The 26,326-nt window shown below is 46.9% G+C and overlaps 1 protein-coding gene across 1 annotated transcript in view; it reads right to left on the bottom strand.

The window, feature by feature from the left end:
- LOC119660709 (phosphatidylinositol 5-phosphate 4-kinase type-2 beta) overlaps nt 1-18,698 on the bottom strand; it is a 40,860-nt gene extending 22,162 nt beyond the window's left edge. Inside the window, exons 1-2 of the mRNA XM_038069344.1 lie at nt 17,288-18,698; nt 5,332-6,213 (exon numbers count right to left, since the gene is read on the bottom strand). Of these exons, the coding sequence (XP_037925272.1) occupies nt 5,332-5,466 (135 nt within the window). The 5' untranslated portion in view covers nt 5,467-6,213; nt 17,288-18,698. The remainder of the gene's footprint in view (nt 1-5,331; nt 6,214-17,287) is intronic.
- Nucleotides 18,699-26,326: the final 7,628 nt, after the last annotated feature.

Genomic DNA, 26,326 nt, shown 5'->3' with positions numbered 1-26,326 from the left:
CTTGAGGCAACCTCAAAGCTGAAGCGGATTCTGGTTAAAGAACGTAGCCAGAAACCGGGTTATTTACGTTTACACAGGAGGTACACAGAACACGATGAAGAAACGGCAAATCATTTGCTTGAAGTGCACTTTGCAGGCAGCATCCAACATCTAACCTGGGGGCAGAGAGACTGGAATCTGGGATGCAAAGTAGTATCGCTGGAGCGAGTAAAATGGGCATTTAACTCGTTCCATAGCCACAAGTCTGCAGGTCCGCATGGCATAATTCCTGCGCTAGTAATAGAGGGAATGGATGCCCTGGATGTACATATTCGGAATATATATCGCGCATGCCTACCAGACGCTTATATTCCAATTAAACGGCGTGATGTGAAGTGAAGTGTTATTCATTCTCAAACCAAAGAAACCTACCTACATAGACGCAGGCGCGAGCAATACTGGAACAGGGATCCGGCTTCATGGCATCTCGACGGGTTCGGAACGACGTTCGACTTCGTTTTCTCGTCAAAGGCCGGGGGAACGGGTTTGTCTGGATCCGGTGTTTAGGGATAACGTTTTTTAGCGTTTACCTGACGCCGAATGAGACGATGTTGGGCTTTCGGCACCGATTTGATACTTTGGAGGACGCCGTTTTGGACAGGAGGGGCGAATCCTGGTAGCAACTGATTTTAATGCAAAGTTCCTTGAATCGGGCATGCTTCAACCAAACTCCAAATGAAAACGGATCCTGGAAATGGGAACGAGAACCGGGCACGTAGTTTTAAACACCTTTCCACGTTCGAAATGGTTGACGCTACTTGCCGGCGTATACCAACCCGGCGCTCCCCCTGCGTGTGGAATGCTGTAAGGGTGAACATCGGGAAGTGCGTCGAAGCTCTTGGAATAGACAGAGTCGCGCTGGAAGGCGCTTTGGGAAGTGGTAGCGTTGTAGCTGACACTGCCGTAAACGCAGTGATGAACATGATACCGACAGCCTGTGAGGTTTACATGCCCCGGAGGGACCCCCGGTACAAACCTTCTATGTACTGGTGGACGGCAGAAATTGCCAACTTACGGAGGGAGTGTCATAGGCTCCGGCGTTTGGCACAAAGTTTACATGCCCGCGAGGAGGCATGCGCCATAACGGCAGAGTATAGATCAGCAAAACTCGCGAAGAACGTCGAGGATTGATCCCTTTTCACAATGAGAGAGCTCGAGAAGCAGTTTTCACCACTCCCTGCTCTATGTGACGCTAGAGGGCCAGAGGATGAAAATCATGTCGGGAGTAGCACAGGCTTCATCCTAGTGCCGAACCTCTGAAACGCTTCTTACGATAGCCTGCTGAGACTCAATATGCCCGAAGAGTCGCGTCTGGTCGGTTATGCAGACAATGTTGGGGCACTCGTTGCTGGATGCACTGCTGAACAGGCGCAAAGCAGACTTTGCATATTGATACAACGGGTAAGCGTAAGCTCATGATTTCAGCCTTGCGATGGAAATAACCGAAGAAGTCATGACCAGAAAGAGAATCGCGACCATGCGCCCCGTATCGATCGACGAGTTGTCTAAAGAGTCAAAATCAGCGATCAAATGCCTTGGTTTGATGCTCGACTTGAAGATATGCTTCTTCTAGCAAATCAAAACAGCACCGGTCAGAGCTGCAGCTGGAGTCTCGGCTTTGAGTCGGCTAATGGTGGCCCTATATCTACTAGAAGACATCTTCTTATGGACGCAACGCAACTTGTTAAAAAATGGAATGATCGCCTCATGCAACACGGTCTCAGATTGAATTTAAACAAAACTGAATTTTTGACGACCGATCCCCATGAAACAGGCACAATCACTGTCAGCGGCAGTGATCTGCCCAGAACTGAGCGATTTAAGTACCTCGGGTCAATGCTATCAGCCAATGGAGAACTGCGTTATGAAATTGCTTCACGCATTAACGCAACCTGGATGAAAAGGGGTTCCACAACTGGTGTTCTTTGTGATCGACGTATCAACGAACGTCTCAAATCGAAAATTTACCGCAATGTCGTCCGTCCAGTCGCTCTCTATGGTTCTGAGTGTTGGCCGACTATAAAAGACAATGAACGCCGTCTTGCGGTAATAAAGACGAAGATGCTACATTGGACTAGTGGCGTGACACCTTTAGATCACATCCGAAATGAGGATATCCGCGATCGTTATGGGGTTACACCGATCATGAAAAAGTTGCGTGAGAGGCGTCTTCGATGGTATGGTCACGCAATTCGTGCCAACGAGAATTCACTTGCCAAGATTGTTCTGAACGCCGAAGTCGATGGTAAACGACCAAAAGGCAGACCTAAACAACGGTTGCTTGATACGCTAGATGAGGATTTGAAAGACTCGAGATTGCACACAGATCAGGCATTCGAAAGAACCAAATGGCGAAGCCGATCACGACGACCCGATCCCGCTTGTGAACGGGACAAAGGCTGAAGAAAAGAGAGAGTGAGAGTAAGAGCTTTGACCCTATGGTGAGACGTTTCGAGCGGAACAGTTTTTGTAAGCTGACAACAACCGTGTTGGTTGACAACAACTGTGCGCGGATTTCCTCATCGTACCTGTTATCGGTTGCAATTTTTGACCCTAGATAGGAGAAATTATCAACGGTCTCAAAGTTGTATTCTCCTATCCTTATTCTTCCTGTTTGACCAGTGCGGTTTGATGTTATTGGCTGGTTCGTTTTCGGTGCTGACGTTGCCACCATATACTTTGTCTTGCCTTCATTGATGTGCAGCCCAAGATCTCGCGCCAATCGCCGCCTGCTCGATCTGGATAAAGGCAGTTTGTACGTCACGGGTGGTTCTTCCCATGATGTCGATATCGTCAGCATAGGCCAGTAGTTGGGTGGACTTGAAGAGGATCGTACCTCTTGCATTTACCTCGGCATCACGGATCACTTTTCCAAGGGCCAGGGTAAAGAGGACGCATGATAGGGCATCCCCTTGTCGTAGACCATTGTTCCTTTTTATGAATATTTTTTTTTTTTTTAATTTTTGATATGGAATTCGAAAATAAAAAATGATTTCTGATTAATATTATGTACTTAACCTTCATACGTTCTTCTGGTCATTTCTGACCAAAATTGATTTTTCGTTGACTCTGTATTAGCTGTTTGTTATTCAATGAACTTTAAATATGGTAACTGATAATTTATTTTCTTCCTAAACATGTTAGACACCAGAGTATTTTTAAAAAATGCTCCGTTCTTGCACAGTAAAAAATGTTACGTTTAAGTTCCTTGGGTCAAAAACGACCAATCGAATGAATTTTGCGAATTCTGGGGATAAATTCCAATAGGAAAATTGTTTTCTTGTATTGCATAGCATCCTATATGTGTTGCAATGTATTTCATCATCTTATTGCACATAGCGTGCAATGTATTGCATCATCCTCGAAGGGCTATAAAAGCGCGAGGTCATTGAACAAGTGTATCATTTGGTAAATCGTTGCCGTATAGTTTAGTTGCATAAAAGCATGGACTTTATCGAAGTAGCGGAGAGTTTTAGTGACGAGGACGAGGAAGTATCCGAAATTGAAAATTATGAATCGGGCGATGAAGAAATTGAAGTTTCGGACGACGACCTTGAAGAAATTATTCTGGAAGACCTACTCGAATATTTATCTAGAGACAAAACTATACAATGGTACGAACATCCTTTTCGACATTCACGAAGAAGTACAAACCCATCACTACAACCCGGAATAACACGCTACGCCGCTTCAAGGATCTCTGATATTCAGTCATCATTCGATCTATTTCTACCACCGCAGTTGGAAACGATAATTTTGCGAAATACGAATCGGGAAGGACGTAGAGTCTTAGGAGCCACTTTTGAAGATATCGATACGCCAACTTTGCGAGCTTACATCGGACTTTTGATTCTTGCAGGAGTGTACCGATCTAACAATGAAGCAACTGAAAGTTTGTGGGATGCTGAAATAGGACGTCCAATTTTTCGAGCCGTCATGTCGAACAAAACGTTCAAGAAGATCTCACGATTCATTCGTTTTGATGATCGGTCCACGAGGAGTAGCCGCCGGGAAACAGACAAGTTTGCACCCATCCGCGAGCTGTGGGACTCGTGGGTAGATATTTTACCAAAACTCTACAATCCGCAAAAGAATATTACCATTGACGAGCAGCTGGTTCCCTTTAGGGGCAGATGTCCTTTCAGGCAATATATGCCAATGAAACCTGCTAAATATGGAATGAAGAATTGGATAGCTTGCGACAGCGGTACAAGCTACGTCTGGAATATACAACCTTACACCGGAAGAAAAAACAATACACCAGAAAGAAATCAAGGAATGCGAGTCGTTCAAGACCTGACTGCTGGATTGAAAGGTTACAACATTACGGTAGATAATTTTTTTACATCCTATGAACTTGCACAAAAGCTCTTGAAACGAGGGATTACATCAGTTGGAACAATTCGAAAAAATAAACCTTCGATTCCGAGAGTTCTTTTGGAATCAAAGAAGTGGCCTGCACAAAGTTCGAAATTCGCATTTACCAAAGATACGACGTTGGTTACGTATGTACCAAAGAAAAATCGAAGCGTTATTTTACAGAGCACACTACATACTACTAATTCTATAAATAATAAGGAGAATAAAAAACCGCTTATCATCGAAGATTATAATGCGTCGAAAGGTGCGGTAGATACTTTGGATAAACTTGTCGCTTGCTACTCAACAAAAAGAAAAACTAAAAGATGGCCAGTAGCAGTTTTTTGCAACATTATTGATATATCGTGTTATAATGCATTTATATTGTTTACTCAGGTAGAACCGGATTGGAACAAAAGTAAACTCTACAGGCGGCGACTTTTTTTGGAGCAGCTCGGTCGCACACTGGTGAATCCATATATGCAGATGAGGAAGTCTCTTCCTAGAGTCTTAGCGTCTGCAGACATTGTATTGAAAAGCAGAAATTTAACTGATGACACCAATAACACTACAACAACAAAAGAGGAATCTGCCAAAAGAGGACGATGCAAATTTTGCCCTAAAGACATAAAAACCTCATTTACTTGTAACAATTGTAAAAGGTATGTGTGCAAGCGACACTTTATTGTAAAGTGCAAAGACTGTTAAAACAATATAATGTTTTGAATACTAATAAAAATTATTATCGTTTCTTGAATTTTTTTCATGATTTCTTTACATTTTCTTCATGTGGTCAAAAATGACCATAGGACCTTCAACGCTAGTTGAAAAGAGGGTCGTATGAAGGTTAATACAAAGCAAATCTGAATGACCAGCAAACGACATTCTTCAAAACAGAAATTCTACCCAAAATTAACAAATATATGGACTTACCGTATGATTGATGCCCCACATAAAAACGCTTATAATTGGCTCATTGGCACGAAAAAGTTTAACCTTTTGATGTTTAACACGAAAATGTTTCTTTTTAAGGATACGAGGTTGAACCGATGACATTTTTTTTTCCATATTTAAATTGTTTTATTGAATAAAATTTTATTTATGACTATTTCAATTTACGTATTTTATTAGTTTATTTTGTATTAGAAGATATTCTGATTCTGATAATTTTCCCGAACTATTATTTCTTTCAGATTATTTAGTTTTTTATTTTATTTGAATGTCTATTTATTTTTTTGATTTTTCGTTAATTTTTTCGACTTTTATCCATTTTACTTGAATTTTTGTTTTTTAATCGAACATCGACAACTGAAATCACGAGATGTAGTTTTTATTATTTCTTTTGTTCTAATTTTCTTTTTTATTCTAATTTTATTTTATTGTATTTACTTAAATTTACTACTTGCAATTCATAAATAACCTTATTTTTTTAAGGATCGCACCAGATTTCACATATTTATTAATTGTATAAAAATGTACAGACAAAGATAACGAAAATAGCCAGGAACAGGAAATAAAGTAAGAATATTGAAAATATATAAATTATTGGAAAAGAATTTTTAAAAAATCGATTTTATTCCAATTTAGTATATCTCGTTTCAGTGTCCTCCGTGTTTTTACACAATTTTATTTTCTTCTATTGGAACTGTGATGCAAAATCCTTTGAATTGACTGGTAAATGTTAATTCTTTCTTGATTTTTATATGTGATTAGAAATATCAGTTAAACTTTTTATCGTCTTAAGTTAATCATGTATCCTTAGCGCAAGTAATGGAAGAGCTTCTGTGATATCATTAACAGATCAGGTTCATTTATCTGCAAAAGAAAAAACATACTTCATTTATTAAGTAACAAAAGTAAAGTAAAAATAAATAAAAATAAGGCGGGAAACCGGAAGCTGGACGCTTCAGGTACGAAAGGTTTTGTGTATTTCTTAGTCCGTAGCACGTAATGTATCCATATATTATGTGAGAGTATCCACTTTCGGGCGATATTGACATTCATAGTCTTCAATTTTCAAAGAAGCAACAAATTTGAGGTATTATAACTTTGTTAGTAATAGTGCGATTTCCACCAAACTTGGTAAGATCATACTCTATATTACAGCCTATATCACTGCAAAATTTCATGATACTAGGATGAATAGTCCCTTAATCGAGATCATTCCTTGTGGCGCAAGGAGAGGCAGAATATCCACCAAAATATTCGAGCCTTGATAAGAGGCATTAAATTGTCTTATATCAGGGCACTCGAAGAAAAGAATTCCCAAGCGTCAGTTGGCAAGGTCACAAGGGAAACGCAGGTGACGCCTCCCCGTGATAAAGCAGGCGGGAAGACAGGAAAACGGGCTAGAGACGGTACCAGCGAGCCTCTTGGACCACAGCAAGTCTCGAAGAAGAAAAAAGCCTCTTCACCAAAGAAGGCGGAGCCGGCGAGAGTACCCGCGAAAGCCGGCAATCTCACGATTGCAGCCACAACACCTACAAAAGTGGAAAAAATCAACGCCCGGAGGCCCGAACAATTGACTAAGGTGAGCAACAAGAGGAAAAAGGACAAAAAGAAGCTCCGCCCGGAAATAATAATTATTTCCAAGAAGGGAAATATGTCCTATGCCGACATCCTCCGAAAGGTGAAGTCAGACCCAGAATTGAAGGATTTGGGGGATAGTGTGAGCCGTATCAGGCGAACACAGAGAGGGGATCTGATGCTGGAGTTCAGTAAATCCGCCGACAAGTCGGCGCGGGAAGGTGGAAAGTGTACTTGGAGAGGAAGCTGAGGTAAGAGCTCGGAAACAGGAGATAGTGGTTGAATGCAAGGACCTAGATGAAGTCACCTCACGGGAGGACATCTGTGCTGCGTTAAAGCAGCAGTTCAACCTTGACGATATAGACCAGAGTGCCATAAAAAGGATGAAGAAGGCATATGGTGGCACACAGACCACTATTATTAGTTTGCCGGCGGAATCAGCTATTAAGTTAATGACCGCGGGCAAGGTAAGAGTAGGTTGGGTCGTGTGCAGGCTCAAGGAGCAAATCTCTCTAAAGAAATGCTTCAGATGCCTCGATTTCGGCCATTTTGCGGCGGCATGCACTAGCCAGCATGATAGGTCGAGGAGTTGCAGGAAGTGTGGGGAAGAGGGCCACCTCATCAAAGATTGCACCGAAGATCCACGGTGTATGTTATGTAGTGGGAAAGAGGGCGTGGACGGCCGGCATATTGCGGGAAGCAGCAGATGTCCGGTATATAGGAGGGAGTTGAACCGCACAGGCAAATGAGATTGATACAAATCAATCTCAATCACTGTGAGGCAGCTCAGGACCTGCTCTCGCAAACCATTCGAGAGTCGAATGTCGATGTCGTGGTTATTTGCGAGCCGTACAGAAACTACGGCGGTGCGACTTGGGCGGTGGATGCGTCTGGCAACGCGACAATCTGGGCGTGCGGAAGACAGGCCATTCAGGAAGTCATGGCCCCCCCCCCGGCAGCTGGTTTTATAAGGACGAAGGTCAACGGTGTCCATATTTACAGCTTGTACGCTCCTCCTAGTGCAACCTTAGCACAATATGAGGAGATGTTAGACAGTCTGGTGTTGGATGCTAGAGACCGCAGCCCTAAAATCATTGCGGGCGATTTCAACGCGTGGGCCCTGGAGTGGGGAAGCCGATCGACGAACACCAGAGGTCAAAATCTGTTGGAGTCATTTGCGGAGCTGGACATCGCGCTGGCCAACGTTGGATGCGTGCCCACCTTTCGAGGAAGAGGGTCGGGTTCGATCGTTGACCTGACATTTGTTAGCACTTCACTGGTGAGGGGGATGGCTTGGCAAGTGAGTGAGCACTACACCCACAGTGACCACCAGGCCATCTTCCTCCACATTGGGAACCAGGCAAGCAGTCAACGACGCTCTGGAGGTGGAAAGGCTAAGGCGGTTGGCTGGTCTATCGGAGCTTTCGACGAGGAGACATCCGGATGGAACAGCGGTGGAAAGGGTCACACAGCTGTCTCAGCGTGTAACCGAAGCATGCGACGCTACAATGCCACGACGACGTTTGCACCAGGGCAAGAGGCCAAACTATTGGTGGAACACGGAGATCGCTGCCTTGAGATCCTCTTGTCTCCGAGCGAGGAGACTTTCCCACAGGACAAGGGGAAGGCCGGAGCACCAGGAGCGTGAGGAGGAATACAGGGATATGCGAAGCAACCTTAAGAAGGCCATTCGGAGAAGCAAGCGGGAATGCTACCAGAAGCTCTGCATGGAGGCTAATACGAATCCGTGGGGTACAGCCTACCAAGTTGTAATGAAGAAGATCCGCGGGCGAAAATCACCTCAGGTTGTCACCTGCCCACGGCTCTTGTTACAAATAATTACAACTCTTTTCCCGCAGCAGGACGAAAGAGAACCCCAACTGGCAGCTCAGCAGGACGTCTTCTCGATCCCTAATGTTACCGAAGAGGAACTTTGGGAAATCTGCAGACGTATTGGGGACAGCAAGGCTCCGGGATTGGACGGAATTCCGAACAGGGCTCTGAAGGTGGCGGTCAAGGCCAGACCAAGGTGGTTCGCAAGCACATTCGAATCGTGCATGGCGGAAGGAGTGTTTACCTGGAGGTTCGTTTTAGTGGATGTTCGACAACCAATAATCGGTGTCGATTTCCTATGCAGGAGGAAGATAATCGACGATAAGACCAACTTATCCTGCATCGTAAAGCTCACCGGCACCCATAACTTGTGGTATGACAACACTGAAGTCTAGCGAAAGTTATCATGACATTCTGAGAGACTTTGTCGACATCACAATTCTATCTGACGGAGCGAAAGTGATGGCTCATGATATCTACCACCATATCCTGATTAAAGGACAGCCTGTTTTTGACCGACCCAGACGATTAACGCCCGAAAAACTGCGCGAAGCAAAGGCCGAATTTGACTACATGCTACTACTACAGGGAGTTTGCCAACCATCGAGTAGCCCATGGGCGAGCCCGTTACACTTGGTACGGAAGAAAAACGGACAATGGAGACCATGTAGAGATTATCGGTGTTTGAACACTATCACCATCCCAGATAAGTACCCCATCGCTCACGTTAGTGACTGAGTGGATGCAAGGTATTTTCCACGATTGATCTGACAAGAGGATACCACCAGATTCCTGTAGCACACGAGGACATTCCCAAAACAGCTGTCATTACTCCTTTTGGGCTTTTTGAGTTCCGAGTAATGACGTTCGGTCTACGTAATGCCGCACAAACTTTCCAGCGGTACATTGATCATGCACTCCGCGGATTGGACTTTTGCTATGCATACATCGATGACATTCTTATCGCTTCTAAATCGAACGAGGAGCATCGGAAGCACTTATTGACGATATTTAATCGACTCCGTGAATACGGATTATCCATCAACGTCGATAAATGCAGCTTCGGAACATCTTCTGCCGAATATTTAGGATATTTGGTGAGCGAAAATGGCATCAAGCCCCTTCCAGGACGAGTGGAAACCATTTTGAATTTCGGAAAACCGTCAACAATTGCCGATTTGCGACGATTTCTAGGAGCTGTTAATTTCTATAGAAAATCGTTGCAGAATGCAGCCGAAATTCAAGCGTGCAAAGAAACGGGATAAACGCAAAATCGAATGGAATCCACGAGCAGATGTTTCATTTGAAAAGTGCAAACAGCAAATTGCCAACGCTGCGTTACTACGACATCCCATTGAGAATGCACCATTGGCCATCAAATCAGACGCATCGGGCACGGCTATGGGAGCAGTTCTCGAACAGTGGAACAACGATGTTTGGGAACCGCTCGGTTTCTTTTCGAAGAAGTTCTCCGATACACAACGTAGGTACAGCACTTACGATCGAGAACTCCAAGCAATCTACAGTGCAGTCAAGTTTTTTCGCTACATGGTCGAAGGTCGTCCGTTATTAATCAAAACCGATCATAAGTCGATAACGTTTGCCTTCCAACAGAAAGCCGATAAAGCTAGTCCACGGCAATTAAGGCAACTGGACTATATCGGCCAATTCTCGACCAATATCATATACGTCACTGGCGAGGAAAACGTTACAGCAAACGCCTTGTCCCGAATTAGTGCTGTTACATTGCCGGTTGCCATAACGCCCGAAGAATTAGCTACAGCGCAACGAAACGATGAGAAACTCCAACATCTACTGCGTTCTGAAACGACCTTGGATTTGAAAAAGTTGCGAGTTGACGACAAGGATACAATGTTGTACTGCGACGTGTCAACTTCCCAAATACGGCCGTATATCCCAAATACTTCTCAGGAGGAAAATATTTGCGATTACTCACCGATTATCTCATCCAAGCGGACGCGTCACGAAGAAGCTGATTTGCCGAAAATATGTCTGGCCTAGTATGTCCAAGGACATTCTCGAGTGAGCACGAACATGTCTAGCGTGTCAACGAAGTAAGATTGGACGACATGCAAAACCATCGCATGGCCAAATCGATATGCCGGACACGAGATTCAGTCACGTACATATCGATATTGTCGGACCGCTAACGCAATCACAAGGTCACTCGTATGTATTGACTATGATCGATAGATTTACGAGATGGCCTGAAGCGGTTCCGATACGATCAATTACGGCAGATGTTATCGCAGACGCATTCTACACCAACTGGATTTCACGATTTGGAGCACCTACTATATTAACATCGGACCAAGGATCCCAGTTCGAATCCTTGATCTTCCAGTCGCTGACGCACCTAGTGGGTTGCAAAAAGATTTGAACCACTGCATACCATCCTGCTTCTAACGGATTGATTGAGCGATGGCACCGATCGATGAAAGCAGCTATTATGTGCCACAACACCCGTGAATGGGTCGAAGTGTTGCCAACGGTTTTGCTCGGTCTTCGTACAAGCGTTAAGGAGGATATTGGCGCAACAGCTGCTGAGCTAGTCTATGGAATAACGGATTCGCATTCCTGGAGAGTTCTTTCTTGACGAGGAAATGCCTCCCGATTCGAAATTTTTCGTTGAGAAATTTCGTCACCATATGACGCAAGTTCGTGCAACGCCAATCTCTCAACATGATAGAAGGAAGGTGTTCGCCCACAAGGATCTTTCTACATGCAAACACGTGCTCGTGCGGATTGATCGAGTGAAGAAGCCGCTAGAGTCGGTGTCAAGCGTCCGAACGGATCGGACGTGTTCATTAAAGTGCTCCGCGAGTAAACCAGTTAGTGAACGAAGTGTTATTGTGTTGCGCAATGTCCAAGCGCCAGGTGGTCGACAGGTCACTGTCACCCCAGGGGATGGATCCTGAACCCAAAAGGGTTCACCCCTACGAAGATAGCCAAGGCGAAGCCCCATCTAGTCCCGAAAGCAGTCGGGAATCTGCCCCCGAAGAGAGCGAGTCGGACGTGGCTCGCGAGTCGGACATGGCTCACGAGTCGGACATGGCTCGCGAAACGTCGGACGACGACGAGGACGAGGTCGTCGCTCTACGGAGGCAGGTCCAAGAACTGAGGACCTCCCTCAAGGAAATGACGAGTCGGTACGACCGGCTCGCCGCTCTGTTCAGTTCGTCACTGACGAAAAGCACCATAGCCCTCACCAACCCAACTCACCAAACGATCACGCCAACCACATCATGCCATGAGAACCGAGGAGAACGGTCCATGGCAGAAGTGAAAGAACCGACAATACAACAAAGTCCAGCCGCAGCAATAGAAACTACAAGCACCCCTCATCCAACTACCACACCAATCAATGTCGCCGAAGGTCCAGCCCGACAGCTACATCAGCCATCCACCCACAACCGCACCACGAGCCGTTCAAGCAGCCAAACCTAAGACACAAGAGGTAAGTCAGGAAAAATTTCCGCCTTTAATCATACGCGCTGACCCCACAACTACAAGGAACATTACCACCAAAATCCTCACCACGATCCCTAACAACATAGCCCTAAAAAAGACATCAATTCACTCCGCCCACGTCCTCGCCACTTCCCAGGCAGATTACGAATCTGCCAAAAATATACTGAAAGAAGGTAACCACCCGTTCTTCACATACACCCCATCCCATATGAAACCCGTCAACCTAGTCCTCCGGGGACTAGATTTTACTTACTCCCCCGAAGAAATCCTCAAGGAGCTACACCGCCTCAGCGTCTCCGAAGCTATCAGCGTTCGTCAGTACGCAACTAGCTCCTCCCGACGAAACGCGAAACCCCTCCACCTCTTCCTGGTAACCTTTGCCCCAAAATTCCAGCAATCATCCCTCACGAAAGCCAGGGCGATGTTTCACTGCATCGTCAAGTTCGAAGCGGTCCAGCTACACGAAATCACCCAATGCCGCAACTGCCAGCGCATTGGGCATGCAGCGTCCAATTGCAACCTGGCTTACCGTTGCATTAAATGCAACACCCCCCACGGGCCACGACAATGCCCAAAGAAGCAGGAAGAAAATCCATCCTGCATCAACTGCGGAGCCAACACACATCCGGCTAGTTATCGCAACTGCCCGATGTTCGTGCAAGCTCGCGCCCATCAAACACAACAATCAAAACAGAACCCCACTCCACCAACCAAACCCGGTCCCCAACCAAAACCCGCTCAGATCCCCATCCCACATAACCCCACTTCCCCACCATTCTCATACGCCGCAATGGCTAGGAGTGCCTCGCACCCAGCACCTACATTTGACCTCGACTCCGAGATCCACTCGCTCTTCAACACCTCCACTAACCAACTAGCCTCTCAACTCACCTCATTCCTCCCCACATACAACTCCCTATCCTCACCAATGGAGAAGAGACTCGCACTCCTCTCCTTCCTCTGCCAAGTGTCCACCAGTAATGGCCACTAAAGTGGTATTGCTAAACATAAATTCTGTGGTCAGTCGACAAAAGCGGCACGATCTGACCAACTTCCTATCCGTCCACAAACCCAATCTACTCCCCTTCTTACCGAATCCAAACTCCACCCAAGACACAAGCTACACATCCCCAACTACACCACCTTCCGATCCGACCGCATTGACCGCCAAGGCGGAGGCACAGCCATATTAGTGGCGAATCCTTTAGAAGCCCAACGGGTCTACATCCCAAACACTATTGTCCCATCCATAGAGCTAACTGTCGTGTCCATTGCCACACCCTCCTCCATCACATTCCTAGGTAGCCTCTACTGTCCCGACCAAACCCTTAATCCTGCTGACATCTCCAACCTAACACAACACCTCAAAGCCCTCCCAGCTACCCGAAACAAACGTTTCTCCCTTGTATTAGGGGACGACCTAAATGCCAAACATAACACCTGGCATAACACAGCTACAAACGCCAATGGCAATAGGTTAGCCAACTGGTACGCACGACACTCCCATCCTCTACAGCTCACCCTCCTCCCCACCTACCACAGGCGAAATACACACTCATTCATCGACTTCTTCCTGATAAGCAACCACCTGCTCGTCCTCCCCAGCACGCCTACCTCCCCCCAAGACCTTCCCACCATTCCGGGCTTGAGCGATCATGACGGAGTGGTTCTTCACTTCAATATCACTGATCGCCTCCCCAAATCCCAGCCTAAATTCCTTCCCAACTACGCTGCGACCAACTGGAAATGCCTGAACTATAACCTAGCCGACAAATTGTCAACTATCTGCCTCCCACCCAATCCGTCTCCTACCGAAATCGACTCAGCCGTGGAAAAGTTCACGGAATTCACACAAAAAGCCTGTAGCGAAACCATTCCTCTCAGACCACTAAACTACCAGGGCCTAATCACCCTGCCTCCCCATGTCCTTGACCTCATCTATCAAAAAGCCACCCTAAGACGCAACTCCATCGACACAGATACGCTCCCCAGTTTAACTTCCTCAAATCACGTATCTACTCCCTGTCACACCTCATCCAATCCCATATCCAAACGCTATACGCTGACCACTACGCTGTGAAGCATGCGAACATCTCGCTTAATCAGCAAACATGCAATAAACTCCGTGGTACTTGTCCTCGACTAGCCAAACCCAGCACAGCCAGCGTCCTCCCGCACAACACCTCACCCAAAGCCCACGCCGACCTGATTGCTAACACCCCACCAACTCACCACACACGGTCAAAACCATCCAATACGCGGACGACTTGATCCTTTACACCTCGTCCCGAAACACACAATCCGCCCAAAACCGCATCAATACCACAATCTTAACCCTCAACAAATTCCTCCAATCTTGGAAACTTCTCCTCAACCCCAGCAAATGCGAAGCTATTGTCTTCCGCGGTAGAGCCACCTTTACCAGCAAGATGCTAGCCGACACCCGCAACCTCACGATCAAAATCGGAACATCCACCATTCCCTCCGTCCAATCCACTAAATACCTGGGAATAACCATGAACTCTCGCCTGTCACCCGTGCCCCAGGTAAACTCCATCCTTTCAAAGACCCTAATGGGCCTAAAAATCCTATGGCCCATCCTTAAGAAAGACTCCGCTATCCTCCCCAAAGTAAAACTCTACTGTTATAAACAGCTAATCCGTCCCTTAATCACGTACGGATTCGTCGCATGGTGTGACGTATCCTCAGCTCAAATGGAGCGTCTCCGGGTACGTGAAAGAAGGTTCTTCCGCCTCGCCCTTTCCCAGTCCAAAACCCCCTCCAACCAAGCTGTCTATGACGAGGTAAAGTGCTCCCGCATAGACCAAATCCTCCTCACCTCACTTACCAAATTCCTCACCAAATGTCAAACCCATGAAAATAACCTCATCCAGTTCTACTCCAACATACACAGTCATAACGCTATCCCCTCATACCGCTACCATCCCCTCCTAACCCTTTCCTTCCAAAATAGCAGTTATCGCAACGGTAAGATGATAATATTCAACCACCCACACGATCGACATCGCACTGGCCTCGTTTACTCTACCGCCCAATAACACCACCTTCTCCTATATGCATCCTTCCTTCACCCTCCCACACAGTACAACTATCCCTCCGAACAACATCAATTTAAGAGGGCTTTTTCCTGACTTTCCCCTCTATAGCATTAAACATAGGATAAGTTAATATTACCGTAAATTAAGTCTAGTATTAAGCAAAATGTTAATTTCTAGGTAAAGTTAAGCTGTTAGAGATAAGTCTAGTATTAATTTTAGTCATAAACTATTTGTAACTAAATTAAAGGAAATAAATCGAATGTGTTAACAAAAAAAAAAGAAGCCGCTAGAGCATCCGTACGAAGGGCCATATAAGGCGTTAGAAAGACTTTCCGACAACGTTTTTAAAATCGAAATTCAGGGCAAAGCAACAAATATCAGCGTCGAGCGACTAAAACCTGCCTATTTCGAAGTAACATCTGATCCAACGGAAGCAGCCCAACGACCAATAAGTTTGGCTCCCAAAACGTATGTAGGACCAAGAACGAAACCAGCGAGTGAGAGGCGAGTAATATTCGATACGTAGTTTTCTAGCCGTTAACCGTCAAAACTACTCAGGAGGGAGCAGTGTAGCGACATGGTAATGACATGGCAACGCCTTTCAACAGGTGATATGCTCAACAAAGTAGCGTCACTATATGGATCGGCAAGGATATAAATTCGACGCCATCCGACTCTTTTTAGACGCTCTTTCTCTCGAACTTTTCGGTGTTTGTAACTTAATTGTTTTTCTCGAATTTGAATAAATGGGTAGAACCTAAAAACGTACCTTTTCATGTTTCTACATACCATCGGGTCCTGGCGCCCTCTTGTTTTTCATAGAGAGGACTGCCTGTTCCAACTCTTTTACAGAGAAAAGTGGAGTCCTCTGCGCTCTCCGCGCCGACGTCATCCCATACGGGGTGTACAGGGAAGGGTGCCCTCACAATGGGGTCCATCTGCTCGGCCTTAAGTGAACAGGGTTTCCGCAGAGCCCCGATTTTTCGGGTTACAAGTTTGTAACCAAATCCCCACAGATCCCCATTCACCTCGTCGATCAGATCTTGCCAGCAGCGAGCTTTGCTTTTGTTTATTGCAATGCGGAGTCTCCTTTTGGCTGATTTGTACTCCATCATTATGGTACATGCCTCCTCCCGGTTGCCTAGACGTTGTGTTAAGCGGCGGAGCCTGTGACACTCCTTCCGGAGCTCTGCGATTTCCACTGTCCACCAATACATGGAAGGTTTGCCGCGCCTCGATATCTTCCTGGGCATGGAGGCTCCGCAGACCGTCGTTATCAGGTTTCAGTCATAACAATTAGAATTCTGCACCAAGTTGAGGGACACACGTAGATAGAAAAGCTTCAAATTCCGTAAGTTACAATTGAATTGGCTGAGATGTTGATTAATTCCTACTTGCATGCAATAATTCATCCCAACATAATGGTCTTCCCCGTCATCCAATTAATGATAACTACATTGTTTGGTTTCACTATCGTAAACTGTGAAATTTGCTGCAATAAACCTGGAAAACATTGAACGATACGGCAGTTAACAAGCAACAATTGCACTAAGGTATCATGAAATATTTTTCCCTGACCACCCCCCGCCCCCTTAACTTGTCACGCAATGTAGTGACTCATTGGCTCCCATCATACAGTGTTCCCTGTATGTGCATTCCGAATGCGACGTCAAAAACCCACCCCAGAATTTATTCTCTATCCAACGAACGAGAACAAGACATGTACGCGATCTGTTTGCGAATCGGTTAATTGATTGTGATTCGCAGTGTCGGGTGACTTCTGGCCTGGCCTCCTCCCCCCCCTCCCACTCTACCTAATCCAGGTATATAATTTGGAACAAATTTCTGCGACTTGACTTGGCCCCTTCATAAGTGCAGAAGCACTTGGCGGGCAGGCCCTGATGACCGCACGACTGGGAGAGTTCGGCCGTCGTAATCATTTGATACAAATAAATTTTGGCACCAGCGCCAGTACTTACCTTCACCAATGCCTCTCAATTCGCGAGAGGGGCCGCCGATTGCTTCACTTTGGACCGGGAGACAACTGAACATTGAGATAGGAGCAGAACCTGCCTGTTGTTTACAATCGTCGAATCGTAAATGGAAATCACTGGCGACTGTCAGGAACTGACTCAACTTGACATAATTTTTCAAGAGGAAATGCCGACACAGTCGCGAAAATTTCTATAGCACACTTTCGAGATTTTGTCTGGAAAATTTTAGTTTAAACGAGTTGTCCTCCAGGCACTCCTAGCGATGGCCGTACGTTTTAATAAAGCGACAGAACGACACGGAAACTTTTAGGCTGTTCTAAACACGGTCGGGAGAAACGAGAAAACAACCTCAGTTGGCGTAAACAACAATCGCGACGGCCGGCATCGCTCAGCACAATTTCTAGGAAATTTCACTTAGCCGGGTGTCGAGATCGAAATGAACAAACGATCGGTCTTGCCTTGCAATGGAGTCAGCTCACGCCGTCACAGTGACTCTTTATCAGATCTTGGGCGCTATCTTTATCGTCGATTAATTTGCAGTTGATGCTTGCATTTCGATTCACGCGTTACCCGTTCACAAAAAGTTTGTTTTTACAGTAGCGATGGTCGCATCGCAAATGCACAAAAACAGAGTATTTCCGCTGACACTGCGATTGACAGTCGCACAATTGGGTGCTGCGGCCTGCGTATAAGCCAAGTGCCTGCTATCCAACGATAGACAGAATGCACCAGCACAGTACAGACTGGAGAGCTTCCACAGACTACAAGGGTGACCACAGGAAAAGGTAAACAATTGCGAACAGGTTCTAGCCGTTAGCGAAGGACATGGCGAGGCATTTGCTTCAAACACTGGGCGACACTTGAAGCACTTTCTTCACTCTAGCATTTCGACTCCTTTTTCCTTATTAGCACACACGCAAATTTGCAGTTTCTCATCTCGCCCGTACCTTGTTCAGGTTAACAAATGTCCGAGCCTACTATAGCAGGTGACCGATGACTCTTGGTCGTGTTGCTTACAGTATTTCGTTGGTGCCGGGAAACTTAGTACGCGACTCGATAAAAAATTACAATTAAAGGCAACTGTCCCACACAGTAAACACCGATTAGCATCAACCGAATGACCACATCTTATAAAATTTGCGCTACTGCGCAAGTCAACAATGCGAACCGGAAGCGTTTGACAGAACGCGCGTTCTGAACTAGCGTTGAAATTTCGGTTCGAGATCGCGGTTCACACTACGTTCAGCCGGCCCGTGATAACGACCAACACGCACTTTTGATCTACCGCAGGAATACAACCAGAAATATCTGAAAATTCACAATACTACGCAATACTGGTGCCTAGTCCGACCCAGAGAGCAATTGCTAGCAGCGCACCGCTGTTATTGAACCTACGGCGTATAGTTTGCAGCGGTGTACGTGCATTCGCAACCATCTACCTTTCCTGGGAACTACATGCGGACACATCAATTCACAATAGTGCAAATGGGGAATAAGGTAGGGAAATTTTGTCCTTTGGGTGGAGGATTTGAAAGTTTTCAAGGATTCATACGTGTGCTCTGAGTCCCCTCTATGCTTTTACAATAGTTTCTCCTCAATTATGACTACGGGCTAAATCCTATTATCAGTATTAATAGCCATGTACCATCTTCATCATAATTTTTTTTCCTGAAATTCGCGGAAAACGAGGCGGAGGGATATGAAAAAAGTTTAAACATTTTAGACTATAATACCTACATCGTATTAGGCGCTCTCAAGACTTGGCATTTAGTCGCGGCTACCATCGAAGCGTCACTTTTCTTAAACCGCACTTAGCTCCCCATGACCCATCTCTTGGCGGTTGAAATGTGAATTCAACAGTTCTCTTCTGAATAGAAACTTTTAAATGGGAATTAGATGTTATGTAGCAAAGAAGAAACGAAATCACAAAAGTCATTATTAAATTTCCATTCAAAGCGTTTGAGTAATCTAAAAACCGTTTCCTTTTAGTTTACCACATGGTGGATGTTAGGGAAATTGGTCTGAAAGATTTAGGGTGAAAAGGATCCTTTTTACCCCCTTGGCCTGTATCCCAGTGCTATGATCCCGCTTACCACCCTTAGAAGTGACTCTAAAATAATTCCTAGGCCTCTATGGATAAGTGCTGGAAAAATGCCATCTACTCTTTTTGCTATACCTCTTTTGCCAGTTTCCAGCTCTCCTTTCTTCCCCTTTTATTCGTTGTTGCGGTGTCAGGCAAAATATTGTCGCCTGCCACCGTGGGGTGGGACCCCGGGAAATGAGTTCTGGGAAGCAGGTGTACCCTGTCCTCCTCATTCCCGGTAAATGTCTCACCTTCCTTTTTCAAGCAGACAGAGGATATTCCCCCGTCTTTGGCTACAGCTTTGTACAGCCTGGTTGCTTCTGTGATCTGTTCAATCCCTTCACAGAATTCCCTAAAGCTGTTCCGTTTCGCTTCCCTGATCGCGTTGCTATACGCAGTCAGTGCATTTTTATATCTCTGCCAGTCTCCGGTTAAAGAGTTTTCGTGCTTCTGTTCTCATTCTGGCCAGGTTCCTGTTTCACCATGGTACATCCCTTGATGACTTGACTGTCTTAGCCGGACAGCTGGCCTCATATGCGTGAATGACGATTGTGTGGAGGTTTTTCACCACCGTTTCTAATTCCAGTTCGCTCCTGATGTCATCGCCACCTTGAAGGTGGGCAATGTTGTTGCTCAAATGCGTTGCGTAGGATTCCCAGTCCGTTCTCTCTTTATTATTCTTTCAATTTCGGAGTTACCCTCAATGTCGAATCTGATTATCCTGTGATCAGACATAGAGGGTTCATCCGACACCCTCCAATTCCTGACCATTCCGTTCATTAGGGTATTTCCTAGAGTTATATCTAGTACCTCCTGTCTTGTCCTGGTCACAAATGTTGGAGTGTGTGGCCGGAGATCACTATAATCTGCAAAGATATAGATGAAATCACGACGAAGGAGGAGGTTCGCGAAGCGTTGGAGAAACAGTTCGATCTTGCCGGACTACAAGAGTCAGTGGTGAAAACGCTAAGGAAAGCCTATGGGGGAACACAAACCGCCATCATCAGCCTACCAGTGGAGAACGCACTCAAACTGTTAGCAGCAGGGAGAGTGAGAATAGGCTGGGTTATGTGTCGCCTTAGGGAACAGGTGGCGTTAAAACGGTGCTTTAGATGCCTTGGCTTTGGTTACATTGCGAAGTCATGCACTAACCGAAATGACAGGTCAAAGCAATGCAGGAGATGGGGAGTGGAAGGCCACATCAGCAAGGACTGCGGAGTTGACCCAAATTGTCTACTGTGCAAAGGAAAGAAGGGTGTGGACCATCGGCACATTGCAGGCAGCAGCAGGTGCCCGGAATACAGGAGAGCCCTTAGCACAAATCGCAGATGAGGTTGATACAAATCAACCTCAACCACTGCGAGGCGGCGCAGGATCTACTCGCGCAAACCATCCGCGAGAAAAACATCGATGTGGCCATACTAAGTGAACCATACCGAAACCGTGGTGGTAGCGTTTGGGTCAAAGACCAAACGGGCCAAGCAGCGCTGTGGACTTGTGGAGAACAAGCCTTCCAGGAAATAATGGAGCACCCGGAGGAGGGCTTCATCAGAGCGAAGGTGAAGGGCATCCACATCTACAGCTGCTATGCTCCACCCAGCGCTACACTCGTCGAGTATGAGCGGATGCTTACCGCTCTTGTTTTGGATGCAAGAGGACGTTGGCCGATCATAATAGGAGGCGATTTCAATGCGTGGGCTCTTGAATGGGGCAGCCGGATAACTAATGTGAGGAGACGTGTTCTCCTCGAAGCATTCGCGGAGCTTGACGTGGTACTGGCGAATGTTTGGTCTTCGTACACTTTCCGGGGAAGGGGCCTGGGGTCTATACTGGACCTGACATACGTGAGTGCCACTTTAGCCAGTAGAATCGCTTGGCATGTCAGTGAGGACTATACTCACAGCGACCACCAGGCAATCTGCATAGAGATCAAGGGCGGATCGAGCTCGAAAAAGGGTTTTCGCAGAATGCCTTCTGGTATGCTTGGCCGGACAGTGAAAGCTTTCGATGGGGACACGTTTTCCGCGGTGCTCAAATCCGACATATCCCTGAATGGTACGGCTGGAGAGAAAGCCACCCAGATCACTCGATAGGTGACGAAAGCATGCGATGCTACTATGCCCAGAAGGCGATTGCTCCCCAGTAGGCAACCAAACTACTGGTGGAACAACGAAATCGCAAGTTTGCGAGCCGCATGTTTTCGGGCAAGGAGGCTTTGCCAGAGGCTCAGGGGAAAACCCGGTGGCGACGGTCGAGAGGAGGCACACAAGCAATTGCGTGGCCGCCTAAAGGAAGCCATTCGGAGGATCAAAAAGAACTGCTTCAAACAGCTGTGCAACCATGCCGACATAAACCCTTGGGGCGAGGCTTACAGAGTGGTGATGAAAAGGCTGTGGAAATCACCCCAGGTGACCTGTCCGCGCCTCCTGAAACACATTGTTACCACTCTGTTTCCTCACCACGAAAATAGGGGAAGGCAAATTTTCGTCCAGCCAAATGACGGCATAATACCGCCTTTAACTGTGGAGGAGCTGCGAGAAATATGTGGTAGGTTCGGTGACAACAAGGCCTCAGGTTTGGATGGCATCCCCAACAGAGCTTTCAAACTGGCAGTGAAGACTAGGCCCGACCTTTTCGCCAACACCTTTGAGGCGTGCCTAAAAGAAGGAATATTCCCTGCCCAGTGGAAAAAGCAAAAGTTGGTGTTGCTTCCGAAGCCTGGCAAGCCACCTGGAAACCCAGCGTCGTATCGTCCTATCTGCCTGTTGGATACAATGGGGAAGATGATGGAGGGAGTCATCTACAACAGACTCCTGCCCATCGTCGAAGCCAGCAATGGTTTGTCGGAACGCCAGTTTCGTTTCCGACGCGCCCACTCTACGGTGGACGCAATTGGCATGGTGGTAAACCTGGCAAAAGGTGCACTGATTTCTGCGGCTGCTGTGCCGTGGTGGCGTTGGATGTCAAAAACGCATTCAACTCGGCCAACTGGAATAGAATTAAACGGGCGTTGGCTGACATAGGTGTCCCCGGATACTTAGCGAATTTGGTGGAAAACTACCTCTCAGAGAAGACTCTCTGGTACGGGACGGATGAGGGCCCCAAAGAGTACATTGTCACAGCCGGGGTACCACAGGGATCGGTACTTGGTACCCTGTTGTGGAATATCATGTATAATGGGGTGCTTGCTCTTCCCGTCCCAGAGGGGACTACGATTCTCGGCTTTGCTGATGACCTAGCTGTGGTTGTTGCAGCAAAACACCCAGAAGATGTGGAGGTTTACGCAACGGAAACAGTGAGAGCGGTAAAGTCCTGGCTAGAAAAGGCCGGGCTGACCTTGGCGGACGCGAAAACGGAAGCGGTCTTAATAACGAAACGCAGGAAAAATAACACTGTAAAAGTGGACCGTATGTCCACCGGGTCGTATCAAAGCCGGCTATCAAATACCTGGGGGTAATAATTGACACCAAATTGAGTTTCAGGGAGCACCTAGAGTATGCATGCCAAAAGGCAGCCAGTGCCACCACGGCACTTGCAAAAATGTTGCCAAATATTGGTGGACCCAACCATTGCCGGAGGTTGGTGCTAGCCGGAGTGGTGCGCTCCATCTTGCTCTACTCGTCGCCTGTGTGGGCAGAAGCGCTTGCAAACTCTCAGAAACGGAAGCAGGTGAACTCGGTTTACCGGCGGATGGCTTTGAGGGTTTGCAGTGCTTTTAGAACCACATCATATGATGCAGTATTGGTGGTGGCAGGCATGATCCCGGTTGACATTCTGGTCAAAGAAATGAGTGTCCTGTACAATGCAAGACATATGGAGGGGCATACACAGCGTAGAAATGCGGCAAGGTCAGAGTCGCTTGATCTCTGGCAACGCAGATGGGAGGAGTCTGCTAAAGGTCGATGGACGCACAGGCTCATTCCCAACTTTAGAGTGTGACTTGAGCGAAAACATGAGGATACCAACTACCACATTACCCAGTTCCTCACGGGACACGGTGGTTGCTACAGGCAGTATCTGCACCGCTTTGGGTTGGATGATTTTCCGAACTGTCCCAGATGCGATGCCATACCGGAGGATCCAGAGCATGTGATGTTTCACTGCCCACGATTTGCGATGGAGAGAAGGAGCTTAAACCAGGTGCTGGGCAGGAGCGGGACCCCGGAGAGCTTGGTTACTGAGATGCTGGAGTCCGAGGAGAAGTGGCTTGCGGTTGGCTCCGCAATCATCCAAATGCAGCAGGAGTTGCAGAAGGAACAAAGAAGGAGGAAAGCTGCAAATAGGAGAAGGATGAGTGCCTAAGAGCAAACCTACCCCGCGAAGTAATACCTCAATGGTGGTCCCGCGGGGCTGGGGCTGGAGAGACCGGGGGTGGTTTTTAGTGGGTGTGAATCCCACACGCGCCCGCCGTTCGGGCGGCACTATTCCAATGTTCTCCTTGGAATTTGCCCTTGCAATCACAGCAGATGCAGCTCTCGCATGGTGGAGGTTTATCTGAGCTACTTAGTGCTGGCCATTGACCCCGTTATTGTTTGGAGCTCTTCTCCACTGTCGGAGTGTCACAATCCTCCTCTGACATGGCGCTTTCCTGCGCATCGTTGTCCACCCTGAGCCCTAGGAGTCTTAGGTCTAGATCGTCCAGCTTCTGCTCTTCACTGGGCAGCAGGTCTATTTCCCTGGTTGATCCAGTCCTTTCCACCTCTATGGCTTTCGAGACTTCTTCAGGGACCTCGGTATGTTTTCCACCCGGTGCCTCCTCCGAGGTATCTTTCCTCGGCTTTTCCCTGTGCACGGGTATGTTGCCAAATCGGTAGTTGATATGACAACTCCGACATTTAATTGCCTCCAGGGATCGGTCATTTACCCCGATCGTGAGATGTTTACCCTTGCCCTGCACCTTGCCACGGCTTTTGGCAGAAAAACGGTCACCATGTGGGCTCCTGGTATATCATCCCCAGTATATGTTGACAGTTCCACCCCTTCCCAGCCTGGTAGTCTAGGAACTATGGTTCTAACCCATTCTGCGGTGTCTTCCGTCGCGCAGTCCACCATTATAAGGCCTAGTCTTAAGCGTATCTCGATGAACACTAGTTTCGAAGTCCAACCCTTGAACATCTGCTTGACGACAAGGTCCTCAATGATTTCCTGCTCCTCATGAGTATTTGCTTGGGAAACATTTTTGGCAGTATGGTCAGTCAAATGCCCTTGACCGCACTAGCATAGCTAATGGCGGGCTTTCTGGGTCGGATTTATCGGCAGATAGCAGGCCTAATCCGGGAGGCGAAGCAGCAATTGATGGTCCTGCGTCTAGAACCCGTGGAGCCGTAAAGGTTAAAGGAGGTTTTCTGGCTCGAGCTGCCTTGACATTCATTCTCCTTCTGCATGGGTAAAAGACGATTTAGTTACTATCGAATTTTTAATCCCTCTGGCTTACAAAGAACGGTTTGCCCACGTAGCAGTAATTACTACCCCCGATCATCAAAGCCTGACGTGGGATTTGGTGACGGCTGTCCCGTTTCGGGGTTTATTCATGGGGCCTGGGAAAAATTACAAATTTTTCTTTGAGGAAGATGCAGTGGAGATCCTACCCGGATTCTTTGAAACTAAGCTTGTTCGATCAGGACCGTCCTGCGCGCGTGAAATTGCAAAAGGAACAAAAAATCTGCGAGAGTGGTGTTCTCTTAGGAGGTGGAGCAATGGCACTTTTGTGGCACGTTTAAAACCACAACTTGGGGCAGTGTTTAAGGGTCAGGTGAAGGAAATTCCAATAATCTGTAGTGAAATTTCTTTAGAGCTTCGGTTCCCAGTGTCCTTGATAGATTTGGTTCACTGCACACTTGATATGGCCATGTTCAACGACCACAGGATTACTCATCTGGCACAAGCAGATCATCAGGATCAACCGAAGTTATTATGACCGTCATCAAAACGCTTCGACTCAGCAGGAAGTTTTCTCGGGTGGGAGAATGTTTAAGCGATTTCCCACAAGCAATCGATCGCGTAAGTCCACATCAACAGCATCAGCAATCATCGGTAGTGATTGCTGCAAGGTCAGCGTACGTTGCTGACTGATCAAGTATCACAATAAACAACAGCAACCTTGCCCATGTGCTAACGTACAACATGCACATGTGCTAATGTGCAAAATGCAAGCGATTCCCGGAACACGGAATCGCTGCTACTGAGCGATGTCGTCACCAGCACCATAACATATGGGAATATTCTGACGACATCGGCCAACGGTTGACTGTTGTGTGTGCAGTTTTTGTTTTGATTGTTTGTCTTTGTTTCGCTGGAACTTCAGAAACAATTTGGTAAGACCCTAACTTAGTTCTTTCCACAGTCTCACTTGACAGCGAGGGATAAAAGAAGCAGGACTCCATCGCTCCCAAGGGATAAGCGCGCCAAGTTGGATACTTGGCTGGACTTGGGTGCGAACCACACTCTATTAGGAGACTTCCCAAACACTGCCTTCACTCCTGACCTGCCCGGTTTCTCTCCCCCCTTGGGTTCAGGTTTGGATTTTTTGGGAGCATTCCCTTCATGCGGGCTGATCTCTGCTGCTCCCCGCTTTCTCGGCTCCGGTAGAGATAGCTTAGGTTTGTCCTGAGCCTTCTTAAGGGCCTCTTCTGATTTCAGGCCTTCCTTCAGATAGCGCAGGTACCATTTAACACCGGCGCCACTGAGACCTGTCTCCTTTCTGACGTCTGTTATATTTATTTCAGACGTGCTTTTGCTGGTCCCTGCTCTTTGAGCAGTGGTGTTCGTTGGCTGTTGTGCACGCAGTATACCAATGATAACTTTGGATCCATTGCTTAACGTCCCAACTTCCCCCTTATTGGGTGTAATCACCTGGCTCTCAGTAATTCGCAGATGTGCCTGCGCCATAGGTCATTGATCGAGTTTCTCACTAACCCGCATTGTTTAGATTTCCCCGAAGA

This window comes from Hermetia illucens, chromosome 7 (assembly GCF_905115235.1).
Source record: "Hermetia illucens chromosome 7, iHerIll2.2.curated.20191125, whole genome shotgun sequence".
NCBI lineage: Eukaryota > Metazoa > Arthropoda > Insecta > Diptera > Stratiomyidae > Hermetia > Hermetia illucens.
Note: the sequence above shows the minus strand (reverse complement) of the source record. Positions and strands in the feature narration are given on the sequence as shown.